The 24,492-nt window shown below is 36.2% G+C and overlaps 1 protein-coding gene across 7 annotated transcripts in view; it reads left to right on the forward strand.

Annotated features, from left to right (window-relative positions):
• EMSY (EMSY transcriptional repressor, BRCA2 interacting) overlaps window positions 1-24,492 on the forward strand; it is a 78,661-nt gene that overhangs the window by 43,652 nt on the left and 10,517 nt on the right. For 6 of the 7 annotated variants that reach the window (XM_045817858.1, XM_045817861.1, XM_045817860.1 and 3 more), the window contains 5 exons: window positions 5,597-5,733; window positions 8,138-8,311; window positions 10,144-10,342; window positions 20,938-21,102; window positions 22,850-23,005. In XM_045817858.1, the coding sequence (XP_045673814.1) occupies window positions 5,597-5,733; window positions 8,138-8,311; window positions 10,144-10,342; window positions 20,938-21,102; window positions 22,850-23,005 (831 nt within the window). The remainder of the gene's footprint in view (window positions 1-5,596; window positions 5,734-8,137; window positions 8,312-10,143; window positions 10,343-20,937; window positions 21,103-22,849; window positions 23,006-24,492) is intronic. The other variant, XM_045817862.1, reaches the window with a different exon arrangement.

Below are 24,492 nucleotides of genomic sequence, written 5' to 3' on the forward strand. Positions count from 1 at the left end.
AATATTTTACTTAGGTAGTGAAGGCTAATATTTATTGGAACTTTAATTCCTGAAGTATTTGGGTTGTGTATTCTGAAGTGGAATGTTAATATGGCATTTGTTTTCATTGATTATTATTTTTTAATTAAAATGATGTAGATAATCTTTGATCAAGCAAGCCCTCTTGACTTTAACTGTTTACTATTTTTGTAGACTAGCCATATTTTGTATGCCCCAGGTGAGTTGTTGTAACATTTAAAAATGAAGGGATTGAAGTTCCTAGCAGTAATGTGATGTTGCCGATAACTCAGAGAGTGAAAAAAGGCAAAGCAGGGCATAGTATTGGCATCAAGTACTCTATTTAAAGCTGTTAGTTTTGGCTCTGCTTTTAAGTACAAGTGATAAAAGCCAACATTTGCCAAACTGAGGAGGGTGAAACCAGGAGGGAAAGAATTATTGTACTCCAGATTTTTAAGAGGATATTTTAAATAACATAGTTAAAATTCACATTATGATTTATTACTTGACAATATCTTTAAATAGTTAGAACACATACTCAATTAAACATTTCTTAAAAAATGATCATGTTTTTCATTGGTATGTCGCTTTATATGACTATAAGGCTTTTTCTTTACTTACATATATAAATTCATGGTTCTGTATAGCTTGAAGGGATGTTGAGATGTTATGAGGCCTCTGTTTTCAAACATTATTTATGATTTAGCTGCTTTGTACCAGGTTAGAGCAATGCAAAGCAAGCACATTTTTCTGGAAGCAAAGAGATGGTGAGATACAACATTTATAGATTTTATCGTGTATATAATTTACCCACCTTTCTGTAGTTTGATATTTTTTTTAGATTATTTATTTATTTATTTTTAGAGAGGGGGGAAGGGAAGGAGAAAGAGAGGGAAAGAGACTACAATATGTGGTTGCCTCTCACGAGCCCTCCACTGGGGACCCAGCCCGCAACCCAGGCATGTGCCCTGACTGTGAATCGAACTGGTGACCCCCTGGTTCTCAGCCCATGCTTAATCCACTGAGCTACACTAGCCAGGGCCCACCTTTCTATTTTAATACAAAACAACTCATAATTAGTTGCTATTTCAAGTGTGTGCATATACATTAGAAGAAGAATTAAATTTTTCAGCACTATAGGATATGCTTGGCACAGAGATGAAACAACATCATTCACTGCAATGGAGCCATTTTTCTGTGCCTCTGCCTGACTGACACTTTTATTCTAAAGAACTGCTCTCATTTCTGACTGCTCTGAACTGATCCTCCTGTTACATATCGATGTTCTTTATAAAGACAGCTCTCTTATTTTATAATATTCTTGTTCTTTGGGATACTAGAATTATAGGTTAGCTTTCAGCCCCAGATTTCCTATTTATAGTAAAATGTAAGTGTGGTTGGATGAATTCAGACAGTTTGTGCTTTCATCCTTGAGCAATGCTGTGTTCTAGAGTTCGGACCCACTGCACCGTGACACCATCTGTGTTCCCCAATGAAAAAAGAACATTTTTCTTAAAATACACTAAAAATTCTAGCTGTCTGAGTAGGAGGCTTTTTTAAAAAGCTAATTTTTTCCTCATTGTAGGGAATTTGGAAAATGTAGAAAGGTACAAAGAAAAATGAAAAACTTATAATTTTCACTATCCAGAGGAATGTGTTGAAATTTAAGTGTATATATTTCTGTATGTCCCTTTTTCTGTTTTTGTATATATGTGTTTGTGTGTATACATATTTTTTAAATTGAGAGCTAATGTTATCTTTTTAATATAATAACATTATTTTCTCATTCCATTAAATGTATTTTGACACTCCTCCTGCCCTCATGTAATGGCTCCATAGTGTTCTGTCATATGAAGCACCATAATTTATCCAGTTTCTTATTGTTGAATATTTCAAGTTGCTTTCAGTTCTTCTTGGCCATTATCAATAATCCCATGAGGAGCATCATTATATATATATCATTATGTGAAGATCTTACTTCTTTTGTACAATATCCTAGAAAGCAAGTTCATGCTTCCAAAAGTGCATTCTAAAAAAGGTCAGATTTTCCTTTTTATTGGAATAAGCAATTAAATGGAAGGCATGACTTTTTTGCAGTTTAACTCATATCTTAATAGAGTCATATATTTACTTACATGTGTATACTAGAACTTTGTTGAGGGTTGGTTGAAGAATCTTGCATATTTTATGCAGATGATTGGATTCTTCAGAGGTAAACTCATTATCTTGTCTCTGAGGACTTTACAAGGAGCCATGACAGTGACAAAACTTAATTCTGATTCTCTTAATCTTTAGTACAATGTCCGGGCAAGGAGCAAGTGTTCATATACTTTTTAATTCATTTATTAATTTGCATATTCTACAAGCAGAACAACATAAGACATTACCCAAAATAGTATAGTCAATAATGCCGAGATGACTGGGTATGGGGTCTGGGGGTTCTTGGGACAGTTGGGGGACCACTCTGTAGAGAGCATGGTTTTCTGGCCATTTCGTTGTACATCTGAAACTGGTATAGAATGGTATTGAATGTAAACTGTGGTTGGAAAAAAACATTACCCACAAGACCAAGATTGTCAGGATGGCTCAAGAATCTATAATAAAAAAAAGCTATTCTACATATATACAAATGGACTATCACTAGGTCATAAAAAGAACTAAATCTTATTATTTGTGATAGCATGGATGGACCTAGAGGGTATTACGCTAAATGAAGTAAGTCAGAAAGACTAATACCATGTGATTTCACTTATATGTGGAATTTAAAGAACACTATAAACAAACAAAACAGACATAGACTCACAGATATAGGGAAGAGACTGATGATTACCAGAAAGGAGAGGAATTGGGGAACTGAGTAAAAAAGATGAAGGGATTGAGAAGTGAATGTGTTTAGGTATTAAATAAAGTTGATTGTAGACACTGAAAAAATAAAGAGAATGTGTGAATAGTAAAGTCTGGACCAATAAATTTGTGTTCTTTTAAGCCTACCTACCATAATACTCAGACTTCTACGTGTACCTTATTTTTAAATAGAAATCCCTGGAATGCATCAGTATTATAGCCCATGATCCAGAAGTGTTTCACAGGCATTTGCACCCATTGTATCTTGACTCTTTATAAGTAAAGACTGTATATATACATGGGTTTTCTAATACACTGTGAGCCAGATGCTAGGCGGGGTGCTGTGATAACAGGGATGTGCATGAGGTATGTTCTCTGCCCTAAAGAATACTCATCCTGTATATATTCTGTTGTAACGTGAAAAATATAGACTGAATTCTATGAAGGCATAGATGAAGGCCTTTTTAAAAAATGAGTACTACTACTTTATTCAGTATGACATAGATATCACCTGAGATAAAGAGACATGCTCACTGGAATCTTAAGAGTTTGATAATTCTAGTCACAAATTATATTGTATTTTAATGTAATGCTGTCCTTGCTTTGCTTTATGCTGTGCCTCTTCTATTTTCTTACACACGCACCCCCAAATGCATGCACGTTTTGTTAAGCTGATGGTCCTTGTACTTTGATGTAAAGTTAAAGCTTAGTTTACATTTCCTTGGGATAGCTTTTAATGCTTACTTTCTAAAAAGTTTTTTATTAGCCAAAATTTGGTGAGGCTGCATTGTCAAAGGAGAATCACACATGAGGTATTAGAGTTAAAGTTGATACAACTGAATAATGTGCAGTTTGGTTTTTGTGGCTCTTAGCCTACTGTGTAGATCCTACAGATAAACATTTTTGAAGCTGGGGTACATAGATAAAAGTACTTTTTTGTGTAACCTGAAGGTTGCCTTAGACTGATGAGATACCAGATGACAGCAAGTATATTCCAAAGACATTGTAACAAGATTACCAAAAATTGACATACAGCTAGAATAAGAACTAATAAGAATAAGAATTAAGAACATTCTCATTCTTAGTACAGTCTTATTTCTAAATCTCAAGTAAGGAATGCTGAGGTTTTTCAGTCAAAAAATTTTTGTTTAATTTTTCCTTTAGAATATATTAATAAGTTGTGATGCTTTATGGCTTATTAATGAGTACCTGTTATATGCTTAGTCATTTAATAAACAATATGTAAGCTGATAGGAGAAAAATATGATCTGCCTGTTTTCGTAGACAGAGGGAACTGCACTCACAAAAGTTGCATTGGGACTGGTATGCTCAAGGACCAGTGTGGAAACCAACACTGAAGGAGAGGTATATATTGGATAACCCTGAAAAATAAGTCTGACAGAACCTGGAAAGCTAAGCAGAAGAGTTTGGGCTCTCTGTGGTAGGTAATAGGAAGCCATAGGGAAGGAGTTAACATGTTAGACTAGAGTTAATGGTGTGTATTGTGGAGTAGGAACAAATAAAATCAAATCAGTAGGTTAAGGGCCAGATCATGCAAGAATTTGAAAATCAAAGTGGGAAGTAGGAACTAGACACAAGAGGGAATAGGAAGATTTAACCAATGTCACATATTCTGGGTTCTTGACATGATGAAGTTAGGGTTTTTTTAGATGTTTGATATGACAAGGACCATTCTCTGATGCTATTTGTATGAGAAAAAGTTGAAATAGGAAGAAAATGAGAAGACAAAAGAGTTGAAGGCTTGTCTATTGAGCTGATATTGATAACATGTTTGAAGAAGACATGTTGGTGACAAATTAAGTTAATTTGTATATTCATTACTGAGTAATTGCCATACACTATGTGCCTAGCACTGAAGAATCAGTGACATGAAAAAAAGCAAATGTGGATCTCAAGAGGCTTTCATTTTGTCAGGGGGTACATGGAGTGAAGACAAGGCATGAATCAAAGATTTGCACCAGGAGTTCCAACATGGACAATTACAAGAATATAGGGTTCAGATTTGATAGGTAGATAGAGTTCAAAGGTAGGAGGGAAGCAGATGTGGAAGGATGTGGGGGAGAGGGTAAGATAATATGATATGTGGGTCAGTACATATACCACTACAAAGTAGAGCTTAATAATTGGGAATATAAATTTATATCTATGTATATAAAATAGAGTTTCATCCTCATTCCTTAGAGTGTTGTAGATTATAAGAGCACATGTTGGTCTGTGAGTCAGTGTTAGTTTTGTCTTTTTTGATCACATAAAAATACATGACATTTCATAAGTTTTTTGTAGCGTCTGGTGTTATGCAGATTTTGTTAAGCATTTAACTCCCTCTTTTTTATGATCTTCTTGAAGAGTTTTCCCCTCACACTAGCCATATAGGTAAATAATACTGAGTTTGGGGGAAATATATGTCATGGGATAAAGATTCTGATTTGTTTCAGTTAACTAGTTGGGAGAATATTGGTGGTGGAGACACAGATAGTGATAATTTTACGTTCTGAGTTTGGTGTGCAGGTCCTCAGATTCCAGAAAGATGCCTTGTTGTAAGAGTCAATTTTTAATATTCTCTTTTTCTAGGACAACTTGTAACTTACTATTCTAAGCCTTCATTTTCATCTGCATGACAGCCTTCATGTCATTTTAGGATGACATGCTCACTTGTATTTTGTACAATATAAAGAGAAATAATCAAATATCACAGTCCTTAACTCAGGCCTCCTTTTCTCCCCCCTTCTCTAAGGAACAACTACCAAAATCACTACAATCCCAATGACTTCCAAGCCCAATGTGATTGTTGTGCAAAAGACCACAGGAAAAGGAACGACCATTCAAGGCCTCCCGGGCAAAAACGTTGTCACAACATTGCTAAATGCTGGAGTAAGTAAGAGTTTGAACTGCAGATTCAGCAATACACTGAGGACTTGAAAGACCAGCTATACAGATATTTGCTTAAGAACTTCAGAACCCAGCAATGGCCAGAATGGCTTGATTTACCACCACTGTGATATAACAACTGCTAAAACACCATCTACTGATCTCATTTTTCACAGTATTTCTAAAACATGTTGCTTATAACCAGGTTGCTTAAACTATGATTTAGATGCTTAGTTTGGTTCAGATGGAGGATTCCACTGGCCTATTAACTACAGGGGACCTCTGTTAGAGGAGAATTTTATTGCTGCATGTGGCCAGTAGGTAGCAGCCTAGTATTTGGCCTAGGCTGGGCAAAGGGATATATGGGATTAAGACTAAATTAATTGACAGGGAGTTGTTACTTTCATTTTTACCTTAGAGCTAGTGAAAATATTCAAATAACAGATTTATTTATAACTTTGTTAGTTTATATGCAGTTGTTAAGAGGTTTCAAGCTAAATAAACATTGGGTCTCTTAGTATCATAGTTGTTGGACCTTGGCTAATTTATTCAACTTCTTAGACTCAATTTCCTCTTTTGTATGTTGGGGAAGATAATCTCTGCCAGTGAGTTTTTCACTAGCTAGTAGCTTTTTTGAAAGTGGTTAGAACAGTGCTTGGCACATAGGAAGTCCTCAATAAATGTGCTTTTTTAATTGTTATTAATCTTGGTACTTAACTGTTTGGGCTTGGTAATGTCCCTACTTTGCTGGAAAAAGAATGCTATACTTCATTATAGTAGATCTCCAATAGCTTCCTAGGCATCACAATCTATACAGTGTTGACAGAGGTGCAGCATAGATTTTTTTCATCATGTGGGAAGTCAGATTGTTTCTAGCCTGAGTTCACATAGTAAGCCAAAAGTAAAACCAGGATTAGAATTTAGCTTTTCAGAACCCTGTGTAGTCTGGTTTGCAATTTTATAGAATTGGATGTGTAAGAGGGGTTGCCACGTAACTTAAGTCCTATGATCATGTAGATCTAAGAGTTATTTGTGAATCCTAGCTGCTGGATATATCTAATAGCAACAGTGTGACAGAAGAAATAGTTACAAGCAGAAAAGAGTATAACACTATCCTTTTTACCACACATGTGCATGCACTTGTACTTAACTGCTTATTCTTCAGTGCACGCTCACACACACATCAGAAGAGCTTTTGCAAAAAATAGCCTGCTAGTTGGTTTTGAATTGGCTTTGAATGGCTCAGTTTACTTGGACAGGGCCCATCAAGCCACAGCGATAGATGTGCCCATTTGCAAACCAGCTGTTCTTGGCAAATGAACTAGATGGAGCTTTTGCCAGAGATGCTGCTGTGAAAGAGGTATTTGTGTTAAAATAAGGAAGCACACAATTCACACACACTTTATGTTTCCCTTAGGTAATTATAGCAGACAGTTCCCCTTGTGATTTTTGTTATAATATTTAGCTCTAAATTCATAGTGAGTACCTTTCTGCCAGCTCACCTGGGTGCTTTGTTTTTACTGGCTGTTAAGTTTAGACAGACACTAATCACTAAAAAATAAGAAAAACTAGTAAGGTGAAAAATTTCAGAACTTTTCTTTTTACTTACGGATTTTAATTTTTTAAATTTTAATAATTTAGTAAAGTCATTGTTAATTTAAGGTCAAGTATCGATTCTATAAATGATACTTAAGAACAAAGCAGGTGAAAATGAACAAAAATGGTGAAAAGTTAATGGGCTTAAGCTACCTAGTCAATAAACTAAAGTGATATTAGTAACATACTGGTAATAAAATGTGGGAAATGCCCTAAGTCTGTCTTTGGATTTTCCCATGTAATCTTAGAAAGAATGTTAAGTCTTTGCTGATTTTATCTCTTGCCCATTCTTTTTCACATAGACATTCTGCTATTTATCCTTCTAATTTATATTTGGGAACTTAGGCAGTTTATTTTGTATGTGTACATTTAGCTATTGATTTAATACACAGTTTTTTTTTTATTATATAAATGTTCATTTTAGATAAGTTAGAAAATAAAGATGAGTGTAGGGGGAACAAAATATAATCCCTATTCTGTTAACATTTTAGTATATATTTTTCTATGGTTTCCTGATTTTTCATATAGTATATTCTGTGAATGAGACAGTATAATAAGATTTATGTCAATAATTTTTAAAATTTACTCATTAGGAAATAATGCCTTCTTTGGATAAAAAGTTAGATGACTTCTAAGATCATTTCAAATAAGTCTGAGATTTTTGATCACCTGAAAACATTGTACTTTGTTACACAATTTATAGTTCTTTTTCCCATCATCTTGATAAAATCTTTCTGTGGTTTTTCAGTAAAAGGACAGTTTTTATCATTTAAATGCTTGTAAATCGCATGTATTACTAACTTCAATTTAGGGAGAAAAGACTATTCAGACAGTGCCAACGGGAGCAAAGCCAGCTATCATCACTGCTACAAGACCCATCACCAAAATGATTGTAACTCAGCCAAAAGGAATAGGTTCTACAGTTCAACCAGCAGCTAAAATCATCCCAACAAAAATTGTTTATGGGCAGCAAGGGAAAACACAGGTAAGCTATAAAATATGGTGATTTTTCTTGGCTTAGGTATATTTTAAATTCCTAAAATCCCAAAGTAAAAAATTTGAATGAAAAGATCAGTAATATTTAAAAAGTCAAATTATTTAAAGTTATGACTGCATGTATATAATTATCCATCCATTTTCAAAACCTGTGTTTCAGTCTTCGGTACTTTTTTTTTTTGATATCTAGATTATTTGTGTCATCATGAGCAAATATTGACAGAAAACAGTCCCCTTGGAATAAAATTTGTTGAAGGTGTATATTGTTATTTGAGGAGTATATTGTTGAGGAAGAACAGTAATTATTCAGAATCTCTCAGAAAAAAGTATTTACTTTTTATAAGCTAATATGGTCTTTAAAAGCAATTTATTTACTTATAAAATTTGCTTTGTTTGAAAACTAAATATGTAGAAACTAGAGATCTCTTTGCTTTTCAACCACTAAGATAACTTTTCTGGAGATGTGCCAGGGAAATTGAGGCTCAGGATTAACCTTTTGTTGCTGGTCTCCTGTTTATTTCACATGACGTATGAGATATCAAAGGAAGCAAAGTCAGCTTTGGTTGAGAAATGCTATCCTAGAATTTTTGTCAAAGGTAGTGATTTACCTATAAACTAATAATTTACCTTTCGAATAATTTTCTCAGAATTATAATCAAGCAGTTTACTATCTAAACAAGTAAGTTTGGTGATTAGAAATAAGTCCAAATTGCCTTTAAGATTGAACTGGAACAATTTCATTTGCTCCATTATCTAAGTTGTTGTGTATTTCATTCTTGAATTCTTAGAAATAGGTGACTTAATAGAGTCTGAAAGGTTTAGAATCTTGCCTTATTGGTTGGGCATCATCCCACAAAGCAAAAGGTTGCTGGTTCAGTTCCTGGTCAGGGCACATACTTGGGTCGAAGGTTCAGTCCCCTGTCAGGGCACCTATGAGAAGCACATTGATGTGTCTCTCTCTTTCTTCCTCCCTTCACCTCTCCCTAAAAATAAGTAAAATCTCTTTTAAAAAATAAAAGGTTTAGAATCTTACATATTGGAGAAATGAAAAAAAAAATGTGGTAAGTTAATACTTTCTTCCATGCACACAATTGAAGTCAACTACTAAAGTTCAAATTTTGAAGTGTAATGGTTCAAGTTTGAAAATGTTTTTCCCATTTCACTTCTTTTAGAGTCTGTGACTTTCGCCTTTGCCAAGAGTTGATCTACCACATGTCCGTGTGGCTTCTAGTAGTTGACTACATCATTGTTCCTCTGGGGAATTCTTCAGAGATGATTTAGGTCCCAGGCAGGTTTACTTTGTGCACACGTGTCAGTTAGGAACTTCATTTGGTTGCTAATGACAGAAAGCCAAAGAACAGTGACTTAAACAAATTAGGGTTTTATTTTCATGTTAATTAACATTCAGGCTGGGGAAATCCAAGACTGTTATTGCGACACAAAAATTCCACAGGGAATATTCCATGTATCTTCCTCTTCTGTCATCCTTGGCTTGTGACTGTCATTGCTTCTCGATAGCCAACAATTATAAAATGACTCCTGGAGACATCATAGGCAAGAAGAAAACAGGGGCAAAGGTTCTCGTCAGAATCGTGGCTATTGTAATCTGGCGCGTACCACTTAACTGTTGTATGTGGCTTGACTATAATTCGTTCATAGATTGGATTAGTCTTTGACGTACAATGTTGTATCCAAAGCATAGTAAATGAACAGAACGTGGTTTTCCACATCAGGAAAATATTATTGTTCATGACCTAGAAAGTTAACATTTTAAATAGTGCTCTAAAATATAAACTGGATACATTTCTACTTTTCTTCTAGGTTCTTATTAAACCCAAACCAGTGACGTTTCAAGCCACAGTTGTTAGTGAACAAACAAGGCAGCTGGTCACAGAAACATTACAACAAGCATCCAGGGTGGCAGAGGCCGGTAATTCTTCTCTTCAGGAGGGAAAAGAAGAACCACAGAATTATACAGACAGTAGTTCCTCTTCCACAGAGTCCTCCCAAAGTTCCCAAGGTAAGACCCTTTCTATATAATTGCTGCTGACCTAGTGCCCTGTTCCAAAATAGTTGCATCTAGGGATTTCAAACAAACATGTATGCTTTGATTTGTCCATTCTTTTGAATTTGTTCTCTTTTGTTTGATATGTTTGTTTGTGGTAAGGCTTACCATTCTTGACTGCATGGTGGATGTTCATCAATAATACCAATTTAATTGGTAATACCAATAATAATTGGTAAACTTTAGATGATGATTTTGACATATAGGTATTATCAAACTGCTTAGGGCTGTTATTCCTCCTGTTTTCTTAGGTAGGTAGTAGGAGTATGCAAGAGAGTGAATATACCTTTTGAAATGATTGTTGCCAAATTTTGAGACATAATCAAGGTGGCCAGGGGTGGGCTATAAATAAGTAGGCTGTAAGTAAGGTGATCATACACCACAGTCTGCATGGGACAAGTCCTAGTTCACAGGTGGCAAATACAAGGCCCATGGGCTGAATCCAGCCCTCCACCTTGTTTAATCTGGCCTGGCACCTTGTTTCTATCCAGTGGCAGGACTGAGCTCCTTGTCCCTAGTTAAGGAGTAGTTACATTTATACAATCCTAAAATTACATTTGGCTCTTTGAAGGCAACCTCGAAGCTGATGCGGCCCCCAGTGAAAATGAGTTTGATACCCCTGTGACCTAGTTTATGTCTGTTCTAGCATAATTATTAATGGTATTCCTTTTCACTCTCAAAGGTATTCCAGTTTAAATGATAATTGTATGGCTCTCCTAATTATAAGGAAAGGACTATGAAGTCATACTTCATAGTAGGGACGCTCTTTGTCCTCAGTGCTGTTTTAATTATGTTGTTCTTCTAGGAAGTCTCTTGAAAGTAACTCATGATCATAATCTTTGAGACCTTCTACAAATTTACTCAGTTACTTTAAAACCACCTGAACTGTCGATGCAGTGTATTATGCCTATGCTCATACACTGTGATTCATTTAAGCAAAGCTATTTATCTTCCCTTGATCATTCCTCACTCAGTCTCTTCCCTCTCGCCAACTGCCCATTATCCTTTCTGGAGTGCTTTGTTAGCACTTTTCTAACTTAGATTCTTCATATTGTGCACTTTATCATTTTAAATCTTAGATCGAATCTTCCCAAGTTGGTCTTACATGATTCAAATTGTTAATTATCTCATTAATTGACTTTGAGAATATTTATTTGTTTATACTATGTAATAAGTATTATGCTAGATTAAATTTTGTATCTTTTACAAAGGCTGAGTAAAATATGGTTCTTGCTGCCTGGGAGCTTAAACTCTAGAATAAGAGATTAAAAAAACATACATGTACAACTTTAGTATAAGAGTTTTATTAGTAACCAAAAAAATGCCAAAGGCTGAAAGTTTATACTCCAGTAAGGTGAGGATGAACAAGAAGTAGCATTTGAAATGGTCTTTGAAAACTCATCAATTCAAAGTAAATTAAAAAGTTGATTTTAACAAATAGTTTAAAATCATTTATTTTATTATCATGATTTTTTGTCATTTATTTTATAAAATATGTAAAATATTTAACTTATGAGTTGGTGCTCAAAGGCAGACATGCTCAGTAGATGTCTACTTACATATAAAATCCCAGATTGTCTTTTGAAATCGCTCTTCTTTTGCTAAGGGAGCTCTAAGCCAATTAGTACTTCCCAAACATGTCATTTCATTAGTGAGTCTTCAGTTTTATTTCTAAGAATGGTACAAGAGCTTGGCTATTTTTAGAAATGATTGAGTATAGTTTTCTGCTCTTTGATTTGTTGTGTGAGCATCATCTCTCTCTCTCTCTTTTTTTAAGGTTTTATTTATTTATTTTTAGAAAGAGGAGAAGGGAGGGAGAAAGAGAGGGAGAGAAACATCGATGTGTGGTTGCCCCCCACATGGCCCCACCTGGGGACCTGGCCCACAACCTAGGTGTGTGCCCTGACTGGGAATTCAACCGGCGACCCTTTGGTTTGCAGCCCACACTTGATCCACTGAGCCACACCAGGCAGGGTGGCATCATCTCTTTTTATTTATTCTCTATCTTTCATTCTGTATTTTTAAAAATATTCTGTAATGCAGAATATTGTATAATTTAGAGTAGGTGTATCTACTATAATTCACTGTAAAGCCAGTTTTTATAATCTTCATTTGCCCCTCTCCCCGTATCCTTTTATGGCTCCTTAGTACATTCTCACAAAGACAAGGAGCTGGGAGTGTATTTGCTATGATCTAAAGAGAAAGGAGAGAAAGGGATAAAGGTGTGGGACAGTCTAAAATTCTGTTTTTCAGAGTATATGATGACCATAACTACTAAGAATGTAAATACTAGGTAGCAGTCCTTTTTTCTTTTATATTGCTTTTGTGGTTTTTTAGCCCCCTCCCCCCACACTTATAGCAATGTTTTCTTTTTTTTTTAAAACTTTAAAAAAAAATTTTTTTAACTATATTTATTTATTTATTTATTTTTAGAGAGGGAAGGAAGGGAGAAAGAGAGAGAGAGAGAAACATTAATGTGCAGTTGCTGGGGGCCGAGGCCTGCAACCCAAGCATGTGCCCTGACTGGGAATCGAACCTGCGATGCTTTGGTTCACAGCCCGTGCTCAATCCACTGAGCTACGCCAGCCAGGGCATTTTCTTTTAACGTAATTCCAAAATTAGGAAAAAGTAACCAGAAGAGTAAAAAGAACTCTTTATTCTCTTTACCTAGATTCACCACTAGTTGACATTTTGCCCTATTGGCTTTGTTGTTGATTCTCTTTATGTCTTCCATATACACCATGTGTTTATAGTTTGAAAAATTTTTAAATATACTTTACTGATTATGCTATTATAGTTCCAATTTTTCCCTTTTTGCCTCCCTCCACCCGGTACCCCCATTCCCTCCAGCATTCTCCCCTCTTAGTTCAAGTCCATGGGTCATGCATATAAATTCTTTGGTTTCTCCATTTCCTATACTATTTTTTTAAAAGATTTTATTTATTTATTTTTAGAGAGGGAAGGGAGGGGGAGAGAGAGAGAGAGGGAGAGAAAGAGAGAGAGAGAGAGAGAGAGAGAGAAACCTCAATGTGCAGTTGCTGGGGGTCATGGCCTGCAACCCAGGCATGTACCCTGACTGGGAATCAAACCTGGGACACTTTGGTTCTCAGCCCAAGCTCAATCCACTGAGCTATGCCAGCCAGGGCTTCCTATACTATTTTTAAAATCCCCATATCCATTTGGTACCTACCATTTATTCCCTGCACCTTTTTCCCCATTCTCCCCATTCCCTTTCCCAGCTGATAACCATCCAAGTGATCTCCATAACTGTGATTCTGTTCCTGCCCTGTTTGTTGGCTTAGTTTGTTTTTTAGATTCAATTGTAGATAGTTGTGAATTTATTGCCATTTTAATGTTCATAGTTTTGATCTTTTTCTTAAATAAGCCCCTTTTACATTTCACGTAATAATGGCTTGATGATGATGAACTCCTTTTGCTTTTCCTTGTCTGGGAAGCACTTTTATCTGCCTTTCCATTCTAAATGATAGCTTTGCTGGATAGAGCAATCTGGGTTGTAGGTCCTAGCTTCTCAACACTTTAAATGCTTCTTGCCAGTCCCTTCTTGCCTGCAAAGTTTCTTTTGAGAAATCAGCTGACAGTCTTATGGGAACTCCTTTGTAGGTAACCGTCTCCTTTTCTCTTACTGCTTTTAAGATTCTCTCCTCATCTTTAACCTTTGGCATTTTAATTATGATGTGTCTTGGTGTGGTCCTCTTTGAGTCCAACTTGTTTGGGACTCTTTGTGATTCTTGGACTTGAATGTCTGTTTTCTGCACCAAATTAAGGAAGATTTTTTTCAATATTTTTTCAAATAAGTATTCAAATTCCTGCTCTTGTTTTTCATCTTCTCTTTTTGGCATCCCTTTGCTTCGGATGTTGGTATGTTTGGAGATGTCCCAGATGTACCTTATACTATCCTCTTTTTTTTTTTTTCCCATTCTTTTTTCTTCTCACTGTTCTGGTTGAATGTTTATTTCTTTCTTATGTTCCAAGTCATTGATTTGAACTTTGTCATCCCCTCCATTGTTGGTTCCCTGTATATTCTTCTTTATTTCATTCAATGTAACCTTCATTTCTTCTTGGGTTTGTTTGTTTGTTTTTTTGCTGTTGCTGTACTCCGTGAGTTCTGTGAGCATCCTGATAACCAGTGTTTTGAACTCTGTATCTGTCAGGTTGGTTATCTCTGTTTTGTTTAGTTATTTTTCTGTTCGGGGTTTCGTTCTGTTCTTTTAGTTGAGCCATATTTCTTTGTCTCCTCAATTTAGCAGCCTCCCTGTGTTTGTTTTTATGTATTTGGTAGAGTTGCTTTGACTCCTAGTCTTACTAGCATGGCCTCTTATAGAAAAGGCACTGTAAATTTTGAGTTCTAAGTCCATGCTGGCCCTTTAAGTGGAGTCTCCTGAAAATCTTGCAGTTTCTTCTGCCACCTCAACCCCCACTGATTTTTACAGCCAGAAGTTATGGGGATTTATCTTCCTGACTCTGGAACCCTGGGCTGGGATCCTTTGCTCCTGTAGTATCCCTCTCGATTTTTATTCACCATATGTGAATGTGGGACCACCCATTCTACCACCTGTCTGGGCCACACCGGGTCTCCGTGCTTCTGTGGGTGTCTCCATGTTTCCATTCCTCCTACCCATTTGGATGAATGTGGCTTCTTTAAATCTTCGGTTGTTGGACTTCCACACAGCTTGATTTTCTGACAGTTCTGGGTGTTACTCGTTTTGAGGTCTAGCTGTAATGTTTTCTTTAGTTTTACAAGAAGGTAAAGCATGTTTATGTATGCCTCCATCTTGACCAGAAGTCCAATTTTTAAATTTCTTAACCATTTGAGGGAAAGATATAGATATCAGGCCCATTACCCCTAAATTCTTAAATTTGTAGGTCTATATTTCCTTTTTTTTTTAAATTTTTATTTGTTCACTTATTTAAAGAGAGGGGAAGGGAGGGAGAAAGAGAGGGAGCAAAACATCAATGTGAGAGTGAAACAGAAAATCAATTGCTTTCCTCTCATACATGCCCCAGCTGGGAACAAAACCTGCAACCCAGGCATATGCCCTGATTGGGAATTGAACCAGTGACTTTCGCTTTGCAGGACAAGGCCCAACCAACTGAGCCACACCAGTCAGAGCTGTACGTTTATATTTCCTAAGGGTTAGTATCTTCGTAACTAAAATGCAATTATTAAAATCAGTTCAGTGCTGTGATTGTGTAGTCTGCAATCTGTTCAAATGTCATCAACTGTCCAATAATGTTCTTTATTTTGCTTTAACTAGGATAATCCTTCAGTCTGTCTTGGTGTTTTTTGAGCTTGACAATTTTGAAGGGTATTGATCAGTTACTTTGTAGACTACTCTTCAGTTAGTTTTTTCAACTAATAGACAACTAATATTCTTCAGTTGTCTGTTTCCTATTGATTAGATTCAGCAGGAATTCCACAAATGTGATATTGTATCCTTAGTTTGATCTTATCAGTAGGTACCTGATGTCAGTTTGTCCCAAAATTGATGATGTTAATGTTGATCACTTATCTTCCCCTTTTTTGCATTATGAAGTTACTATATTTTCCTTTGAGATTTATATTAATTTGTGGGGATATACTTTGAGACCATATAAATATCATGTTTTTCATTAAACATTTGTGTACTAATTTTAGCATCCATTGATGATTTTCTAAAACCCACTATTTATATATTTTATTGTTGGCATACTACTGTAAAAATGAAAAAAACATTGCCATGGCTAGTGTGGCTCAGTGGATTGAGTGCCAGCCTGCAGACCAAAGGGTTGCCAGTTTGATTCCCACTTAGGGCACCTGCCTGGGTTGCGGGCCAGGTCCCCACTAGGAAGTGGGGCGAGAGGCAACCACACATTGATGTTTCTCTCCTTCTTTCTCCCTCCTTTCCCTTCTGTCTAAAAATAAAATAAATAAAATCTTTTAAAAAGTGAATCAACCTTTTTGTGACTTCAGATCTTTTTTGTGATGACTTCCCTTACACAAGTCCTGGAAATAAGGATGTCTCTTATGCCCAGGGAATTTCTTGATTCTACTTATGGTTTCTAAACTTTCCCCACCATTTCCCACTCCCAAAGAGGAGCAGTTTAGTTCTTATATCTTATTCCTGAACTATCTCCTCACAGATTAGAAAGAGGCCTTCATTTCACCTTGCTGTACCACTTTTTTAGATCACCCTGGGGAAGGTTCATTATTCCTTCTACACTATGCCTCCAGAATTGCTTTATATACCAGCTATTTTGTCATTGATCATTTTATTTTGTGGTTTTTGTTTGTTTATAATAATTGTTTTTTACAAGGCTACCAGCTTCTCAAGGGCAAGGGTCATCATATTCATCTCTATACCCTCAAATATTAGCAAATAGGTTAACTAGCACTAAGTAGACACTCAGTAAATGTATCACTGAATGAACAAACAGCAAATAGCAGCCATAGATCTGTGGCATAGTGTTAAGCTTCAGCCTTATAAACTCATTTTTGTTTCCTGAATCTAAAATGTTGTTTCCTTTCTGGGATTCCCTCTAACCTTAGGGGGTGGGCTTATTAAGTGGTACACATGTGGAGTATTTTTAGATCTTGTTAGACAGCTAGATGGCCAAGCCTAATGGATCAAGACCATACTTGCCTGGGTCACTTATGGAGTTTGGACCATATGCCTTCCACAGCTCCTTAACTTTTCTTCCTAATTAGATCTTCATTTTTTCCCTTTCTTGGGAATAGGCTAGACTTAGTGGATCCCAGATTTCTTAAAAAGAAAAACTATTAAAGCTTTCTTTTCTCATATTCTATTTATTCCAAAAAGTTTTAAGGTAGGTTAGATAGGATACAAAATTATGTAAAGTAAAATGGAAGAGAACAAGGAGACAAAACTAAGGGTAGGGATTTAAGATGGTACAAAGCATGTTGCACCCTGGCAAGACTGTGCTTTAATTAGGCCACAGCTTAGTTTCTAGGATGATTTTTTCAGAAGCTTCACAATGTGGGTAGTCACGGTAAGGATGGGGATAAATACAAGCTAAGCAAAACATACTTATTATAGAAATTCCCAGAGCTTTTATGTACTACTAATATATATTGTGAAAGATGAAGAGTGGAGTATATAATGTAAAATGCTCCCCAACTTTTTTGATCATGGATCCCTTTTTTGTAGAACACTTTGCAAAACTAATGTTGTCTGGGACATTTTGGTCAATGCTGTCTAGGCATTTAAATACTGTGAAGGCCTTAGTCTTTATGACAATACTTCAGAGGGAAGGTACATACTATATCGTAGAAGGGATATAGACATCTTGGGTTCAGTTTAAAAGAGGTAGTTTAGATGCGGAAGACATTGGGAATCATTTTATATGAGGAATGGTTAGTGGAGACTGAACATTTATTGTGGAGAAGAGAAGATGAAGATTGGATTGGGTTAGGGGGATATGGGAGCTCTCAAGGTTATCTTGAGGACTGTGATGTGGAAAAGGGAAAAGAATTGGCCTTTGTGGGTACATGGATAGAAACTAGAACCATTGGGTAGAAGTCATAGGAGAACTTACTTCCACCCCATACAAGAAAATTTTCTGATTGTCATAACTGTGCAGAGATGGAAGGAAACTGTTTTGGAAAGTAGTGAGTTCTCAGGTGCTAGAGTTTCGGGCTGGCAGTGAAGATTTCACATAGGCTGATGATAGTGTTAAACAAATTTTTTAGAATTTTGGTTGTATGCATGACTAGTTCACTGGTATCTTTTTTTTTTAAGATTTTATTTATTTATTTTTAGAGAGGGAAGGGAGGGAGAGAGAGAGAGAGAGAGAGAGAGAGAGAGAGAGAGAGAGAGAAACATCAATGTGCGGTTGTTGGGGGCCGTGGCCTGCAACCCAGGCATGTGCCCTGACTGGGAATCGAACCTGCGACACTTTGGTTCGCAGCCCGTGTTCAATCCACTGAGCTACGCCAGCCAGGGCTTAAACAAATTTTTTTATCTTTTCTAGCTAATAGGTCTTACGATTTTATGAACATGTGATATAGGCATTTTATAGTAAAGCTATAAGAGACATTTTTCCATAGAGATGCCTGAGTCTGCCTTTGGATATAATAGTGCGGTGTGTATGTCTAAGTACCTAACATGTGGTAGATATTAAATAAATATTTTTCTAGTGACTTGTGGGGAAAGATATCTGAGGGTTAGCAGGCCACCATCTTCAAGAAAGATAGGGAAGTCATTCAAAAACATAATAGCTTCCCCAAAGAAAACAAAATCAATATACAACAGATCTGGAATTTTTAATTACCATTTACAAACTATTCCTACCTATCCCCGCAAAAGAAAAAAAAGAGCACTGGGTGGAATATGTGCCACACCAGGGATATATAATTTTCATTACACTTGCAAAAAATCTAGAAGATAAATGTACGCCGCATAATCACATGATGCTGTGAGATCAGGCTCCTGGGAGCACAGTCATTACTGTCAAACCCCAGCATCAGAGGTTATAGGCAGTGGATTTATCCAGACTAAGCGTAGCCAAAGGTAGAGAGGAAAATCGTTCAAGAAATGGTTTGCACATCTAAGTTCACTCTCTCATGTGTCACAGTTTCTGGGGTTGTTGCAATAATACTTTGTGATGGTCAACTACTCTTTCTGAGTATGGGCAGAAAGAGTGAGCAATCTCTCCAGTCTTAATGGGGTGATGTTATTTCTGGTAATGTCTCTGACAGGCGCTTCTATGTGGAAATTCGTGTTCCTTTCCAAGTCTCTTTCTACCATATCCCTCTACACATAAATCCTTGCTTTCTTCTAGATGCTCTGTGTATAGAATGGAGTTGCCAAGTCATTCTTTGCCTATAGATTCTCTCACCTAAAAGGGTACTTATATCATCAATGGAATATTTTATATTTGAGAATTTAGGTTATTTAAAAAGAGTGATTCTCTAATAAAATTCTCTTAAGTTTAGATTCTATATATCTACTTAGAATGAGTAAAGGAAAATTGTTATATGTTTCATATATAGTATTTGGTATTGCAGGATAGTGTCCTTCAATTTTCTAGATTTGGGGGGATGTTTAATGAAAATTATGCATTCCACATGTGGCATATGTCCTACCCATTGGGTTCTTTTGGAGGTGGGTACAGTTTGCTAATGGTAATGGATACAGTTTGCTGTTGTAAACGGATTCTGTTTTCTTTGTTAAGGTTATTGCTTTGTTTGTTTGTTTGTTTGTTTGTTTGTTTTTGAAGGGTTGTTACCCCTACTCCAACCTTTTTGGACAACTTTGTGGTTTTCAAAAATCTCATAGTGTTCATGGAAGGTAGAACTTGTATTTAGTCTTCTTTTGGCAGCTACATGAATTCTTTTTATTCTGTGATGCTTTCATTGACATTCTAATTCAAAGCAGTCTTTTTATATATTTATCTTATTTGCCCTAATCCTTTGATTTTACTCAAAAATACAAAGCTGTATGTACCTTTATTTTGTGTCTCCTCCATTATAATCCAAACTTGGGAGTAGAGATCGTACCTTTGTCCTGCATCATTTTCTGTGTGGTGTCTTGGACAAAGGAGTTTCGGAACTTAACAGTAGTCTAAGTCCAACCTGCTAAACAGATGGAAAACTCATAAATAACTTGTTGCTTGATTTGATGCACATTTAGTATTTATGTGCATACCTGTATAGCATGAATACAATAAATTTTGAATTAGTGTCTAATTTATCTTGAAACTAACAAAAAGTCTTAGAAGTAAGAACTTTCCTGCCACCACCACCACAATAACATTTCTATTGTTCTTCATAGTTTATAAAGCTCTTTTACATGTATCATTTCCTTATATCCTCAGATCCTCAAATTTTGTGAGGTACAAAGGTGATTTTATTGTTGCCATTTTAGAAATAATGATACTAAGACCCAAAGAATCAACTTGCTAATAATTGATAGAGCTGGGACTGTAAGCTAAGACTTTAAACTCCAAATGTTGTATGCGTCCTATTTTCTCATGCTGCTTCTAGATTATCTATTCATTCTTGTTGTCAGTGGACAGGGTAGGGTATTCTTTCAGTAAATCAGTCATCCAAAGAGTGTTGACTGGATGCTGAGTTTGTAATGCAGAGCACATTTTTCAGGTGCGTTGGGGGAAGTAATACTCCTACAGCATTTTGTTCTTACTCTACACAAATATGCACCCACCTACACAAATGCACACCTACTTATTACAGCAATGATCACATTGAATTGTAATTTGTCTTTTTACATGTCTGTCTCCCCAACCAGATTGTGTGCTTCTTGAGAATCCTCTGACTATTCTGTGAGCTCCTTTGAATCCTTAATGCCAGATATAGATCTTGGCACATAGGTGTCCAGTTTGTTGAATCAGTGAATGAATGATTAAGTGAATACAGACATGAAAAGACATTATGCCCTCTGGGGACTTACAGTCTTCTTGGGGAGATAAAGCATGAAATTTACAATAAATACAAAGATTTAAAAAAAAAAACAAAAATTTTAAGAGAAACTTTGTTTATAGGGTTTGTTTTTTTTTTAACTAATATAAAACAGATTCCCAGCCTGTAGTTCATGTAATTGCTTCCCGGCGTCAGGATTGGTCAGAACATGAGATTGCAATGGAGACTAGCCCCACCATAATTTATCAGGATGTATCCAGTGAATCACAATCAGCTACTTCAACAATCAAAGCTCTGTTAGAACTCCAACAGACAACAGGTATGAATTCACATGCTCAATTGAATGAAGCATGTTTTCTCTAGAGATGGGTTGTGCTAAAAATACTACCACTGTTCTATTTTCTTTGTTATTATTTGAGCACATTTCCCCCCTCTGGACCTGTCTATAGTCATTGGTGCAGTCTGTTTACTTGTCAGCTCATTAAGTTGTGTGCAGGAGTACGGAAGGATAGATACAGTCAGCAGAAAGGGGGTGGGGGGGCAGGGGAATGGCAGAGCTCTTTCTTCTCTGTCTCCTGATTAAAATGGACAGTCCTGTTGCATTTTGTCATCCGAGGAGAAGATCCATCGCTTCTAAGTGGCAAGATAGGTATAGTGCAGTTGCCAATTCTATTCAAGAGTAGTAGGAGGTAGATTGAAGGGCCCCTGCCATCCTCCTCGATATTGGTGGAGCAGTTTTATGTTCATAAAACACTATTAATGGCCCCTTCTAGCATTCTAATTTGCTTTATATCTTCATATTTCCTCGTATACTTTAACCACTTGAGCTTCCATGCAAAGCTCTCCTTATTTAAAAAGATCTTATCAGTATTTCTAGTTACTTAATATCTTCAATGAACTCTAGGCAAAACCTGTGTTATAAATACTGACTTTTCTATTATAATAGGTCAGAGACTATCAGTATTTAAGTGACCTTAACAATGATCTTATCCAACCCTTTCATTTTATACAGAAGTAAACTGATATCTAGAGAGGTTACCCAATTGGTTAGTGGCAGAGTAAGACTCCATGTCTTGATTTCTAGTTCAGTGTCCTACTTGTGGGGTGACTCTTGTATTCTTTTGGTTTTGGTTTTGCTTTCTTTGTTTAAATGATTATTTTGATTTTGTCACATTATATGCTTTGTTGGAATAATCTGAGTGATCATTCAGTGGACTTAATTACTGGTTACTACTGTTTGGTATAACAGCCACTCTACACTACCCAAAGAATACTAGCATTTAATGTAAGTCTTTGGTTAACATTTCTATATATTGATGTTATTTTTGGCCTTAGTTATTTCCTCAGCTCCTTGTTTTTAACATACTTGGCCATTTCCATTAATGCCTTATAGAGAGGGTAGAAACTGAATGAATAGATTTTGTAGAAAAAGTGATGAAGATAGAAAAGTAAGTCTATCTACAGAAACTATATCCTGGTGCCAGACTATTCCATAAGACAATTTTCTGCAGGTCATTTGACCTACAGAGAGGTCATTTTTTCCTAACATTGAAAATTTTTATTCTTTAAGAGTCATTGAAAACATTGAAACATTTTTTTAGAGATTATCTCAAATTTTTAATAGATCAAATTAAACTGATCACTGTGTTGCACTATTCTGGGTAGGTGTGCCTCAGAGGAAATTATGCTTTATACTGCTTATTCACCCTTTATTTTCAGGTTGGTGAATTCAAGGGTACCAGGGACTACCTTGAAGAAGAGTAAAGGAAATACTCTAAGAGGAATGTGTACAAGGGAAACAGAACCAGCTGTCTGGCCTAGTGATGGCAGGGGGGAGTTTCATTCTGATTGCATATGTGTCCTCTGCTAGGCTCTGGGTATGATTGCAGAGGCTGTGGACTCTCAAGCCCTGCAGAGCAGTCCGCTTTGTTCTTTTCAACTCACTGTCTCCTTAGTTGCCACCAGGGTAGCACTCCAGAGGTCTGGTTCGATATTCCCATGGACAACTCTGATTTTTGATACTTGTTTGTAATAAAAGTTAACTTTCCCCTGACTTTTTTATGCAGTAAAGGAAAAATTGGAATCTAAACCAAGACAACCCACTATTGACCTGAGTCAAATGGCAGTGCCCATTCAGATGACCCAGGAAAAGAGACATTCTCCTGAGAGTCCATCAATTGCTGTGGTAGAGTCAGAACTAGTTGCTGAATACATCACTACTGGTAGGTGTCCTCTTAAAAAGTTGTATTAAGGTAGGAGAACTACCTCTCTGGATTTCATGGGATAGTTAATTCGGGGGAGAATATATCTTTTGCAGTTTGCTCTAAGAACACATTCACTTTGTCCTTGGCATTTACTCTTTTACGACTGGGGGGAAAATCAGCAGGTTGTTATGGAGTTTGAGAGTTTGCAAGTAATATAAAACTGCAGTTTGGCCATGAATGATATCTGGATGTAGGGCAACATTTGTAGACAGAGGATAAACTCTTTCTTATGTAAGAATAAACATTTTTAGGCATCCAAATTTTTTTAATTGGGGGGAGGAGAGGTGGATCATGGGGAAAAGAAAATCCAACCATTTTTTTCATGTAAAGGAAAAATGTGGAAAATTTTAAATTCTTATAAATACTTAGGAGTTCTGGTGGAAAGTGAATTAGGTATTTGTTTAAAATATAGTCTGGCAGCAAAATACTAATGAGATTTTTGGATGGCATATATAGAGAATGGTGCAGGAAGGATAATAGATTCATTTTCTCATTCTGGTGAGACCACACCTGGAATACTGCTTACTGTTTTGGATACTTCATTACCTCAAGATTTGAAATAGTTGAGAGAGTAGTAATGTGAATAATTAGGGGGTAGGAGAGAGGGCTTATGAGGCACTATTTAAAGAATACTTGTCTTAAGTGTTCTTTAGCAATAATTAAAAGAGAACGTAAGATTACAAATATTTGAAGGATGTAAATACCAAAGCAGAAAAGGAATTATTTGGCGTCATTTTAGGAGATATTAAGACCAATTGGTTAAAATTGCCAAATAGGGAAATCCATTTAAAGATTATGGAAAGCTACCTAGCATCTTTCTTTAGAGATATTTAGCAGAAAGTGAAATGAAACAGGGCAGTATGTTAGTGAAATCAGTATTGACCTCTGGGGATAGACTAGATTATCATAAATAGATGAAAAGACCTATGATTTCTTCCCATACTTATCCTTTTCAGAACGCACTGATGAGGGGACAGAGGTTGCTTTTCCCCTTCTCGGTAAGTGGTGTGCATCCATTTGTAGTTTAACCAAAGGTGAAAGATGACGGGGGAAACCACCTAAATGGATGTGCTCCACTCTGGTCTGGTAGAGGAAAGGGAAGCTTCAGTCAATGAAAGAAAGGAAGAGAAATTTTCTTTCTCAGAAATGAGCAGTTTGACATTGGGAAAAAAGTAAGAGTTTTTTTAAAGAAATAAGTGACTATTTACGGTATTTATTTGGCACAGTTAAGGTCACTTCAGTTGTTTTCCAAATGTTTACTGTGACCTCCTCCCATAGTCTCCTCCCATCATATCCTCAGTCACAGGAGCATTTTCTTTGACTTCAAAGCCAGCTTAGTGGGCCTAGTCTCTTGTATTATCCTGCAGTGGTGTTAGTTTTGTCTTAACTTCCCTGTGCTCTGGGGAAGAATTCACAGTATCTTGAATAAAGATTATTTTTAAATG

The sequence above is a fragment of the Phyllostomus hastatus genome, unplaced genomic scaffold (genome assembly GCF_019186645.2).
Source record: "Phyllostomus hastatus isolate PE091 unplaced genomic scaffold, TTU_PhHast_1.1 phas_scaffold_317, whole genome shotgun sequence".
Taxonomy (NCBI): Eukaryota; Metazoa; Chordata; class Mammalia; order Chiroptera; family Phyllostomidae; genus Phyllostomus; species Phyllostomus hastatus.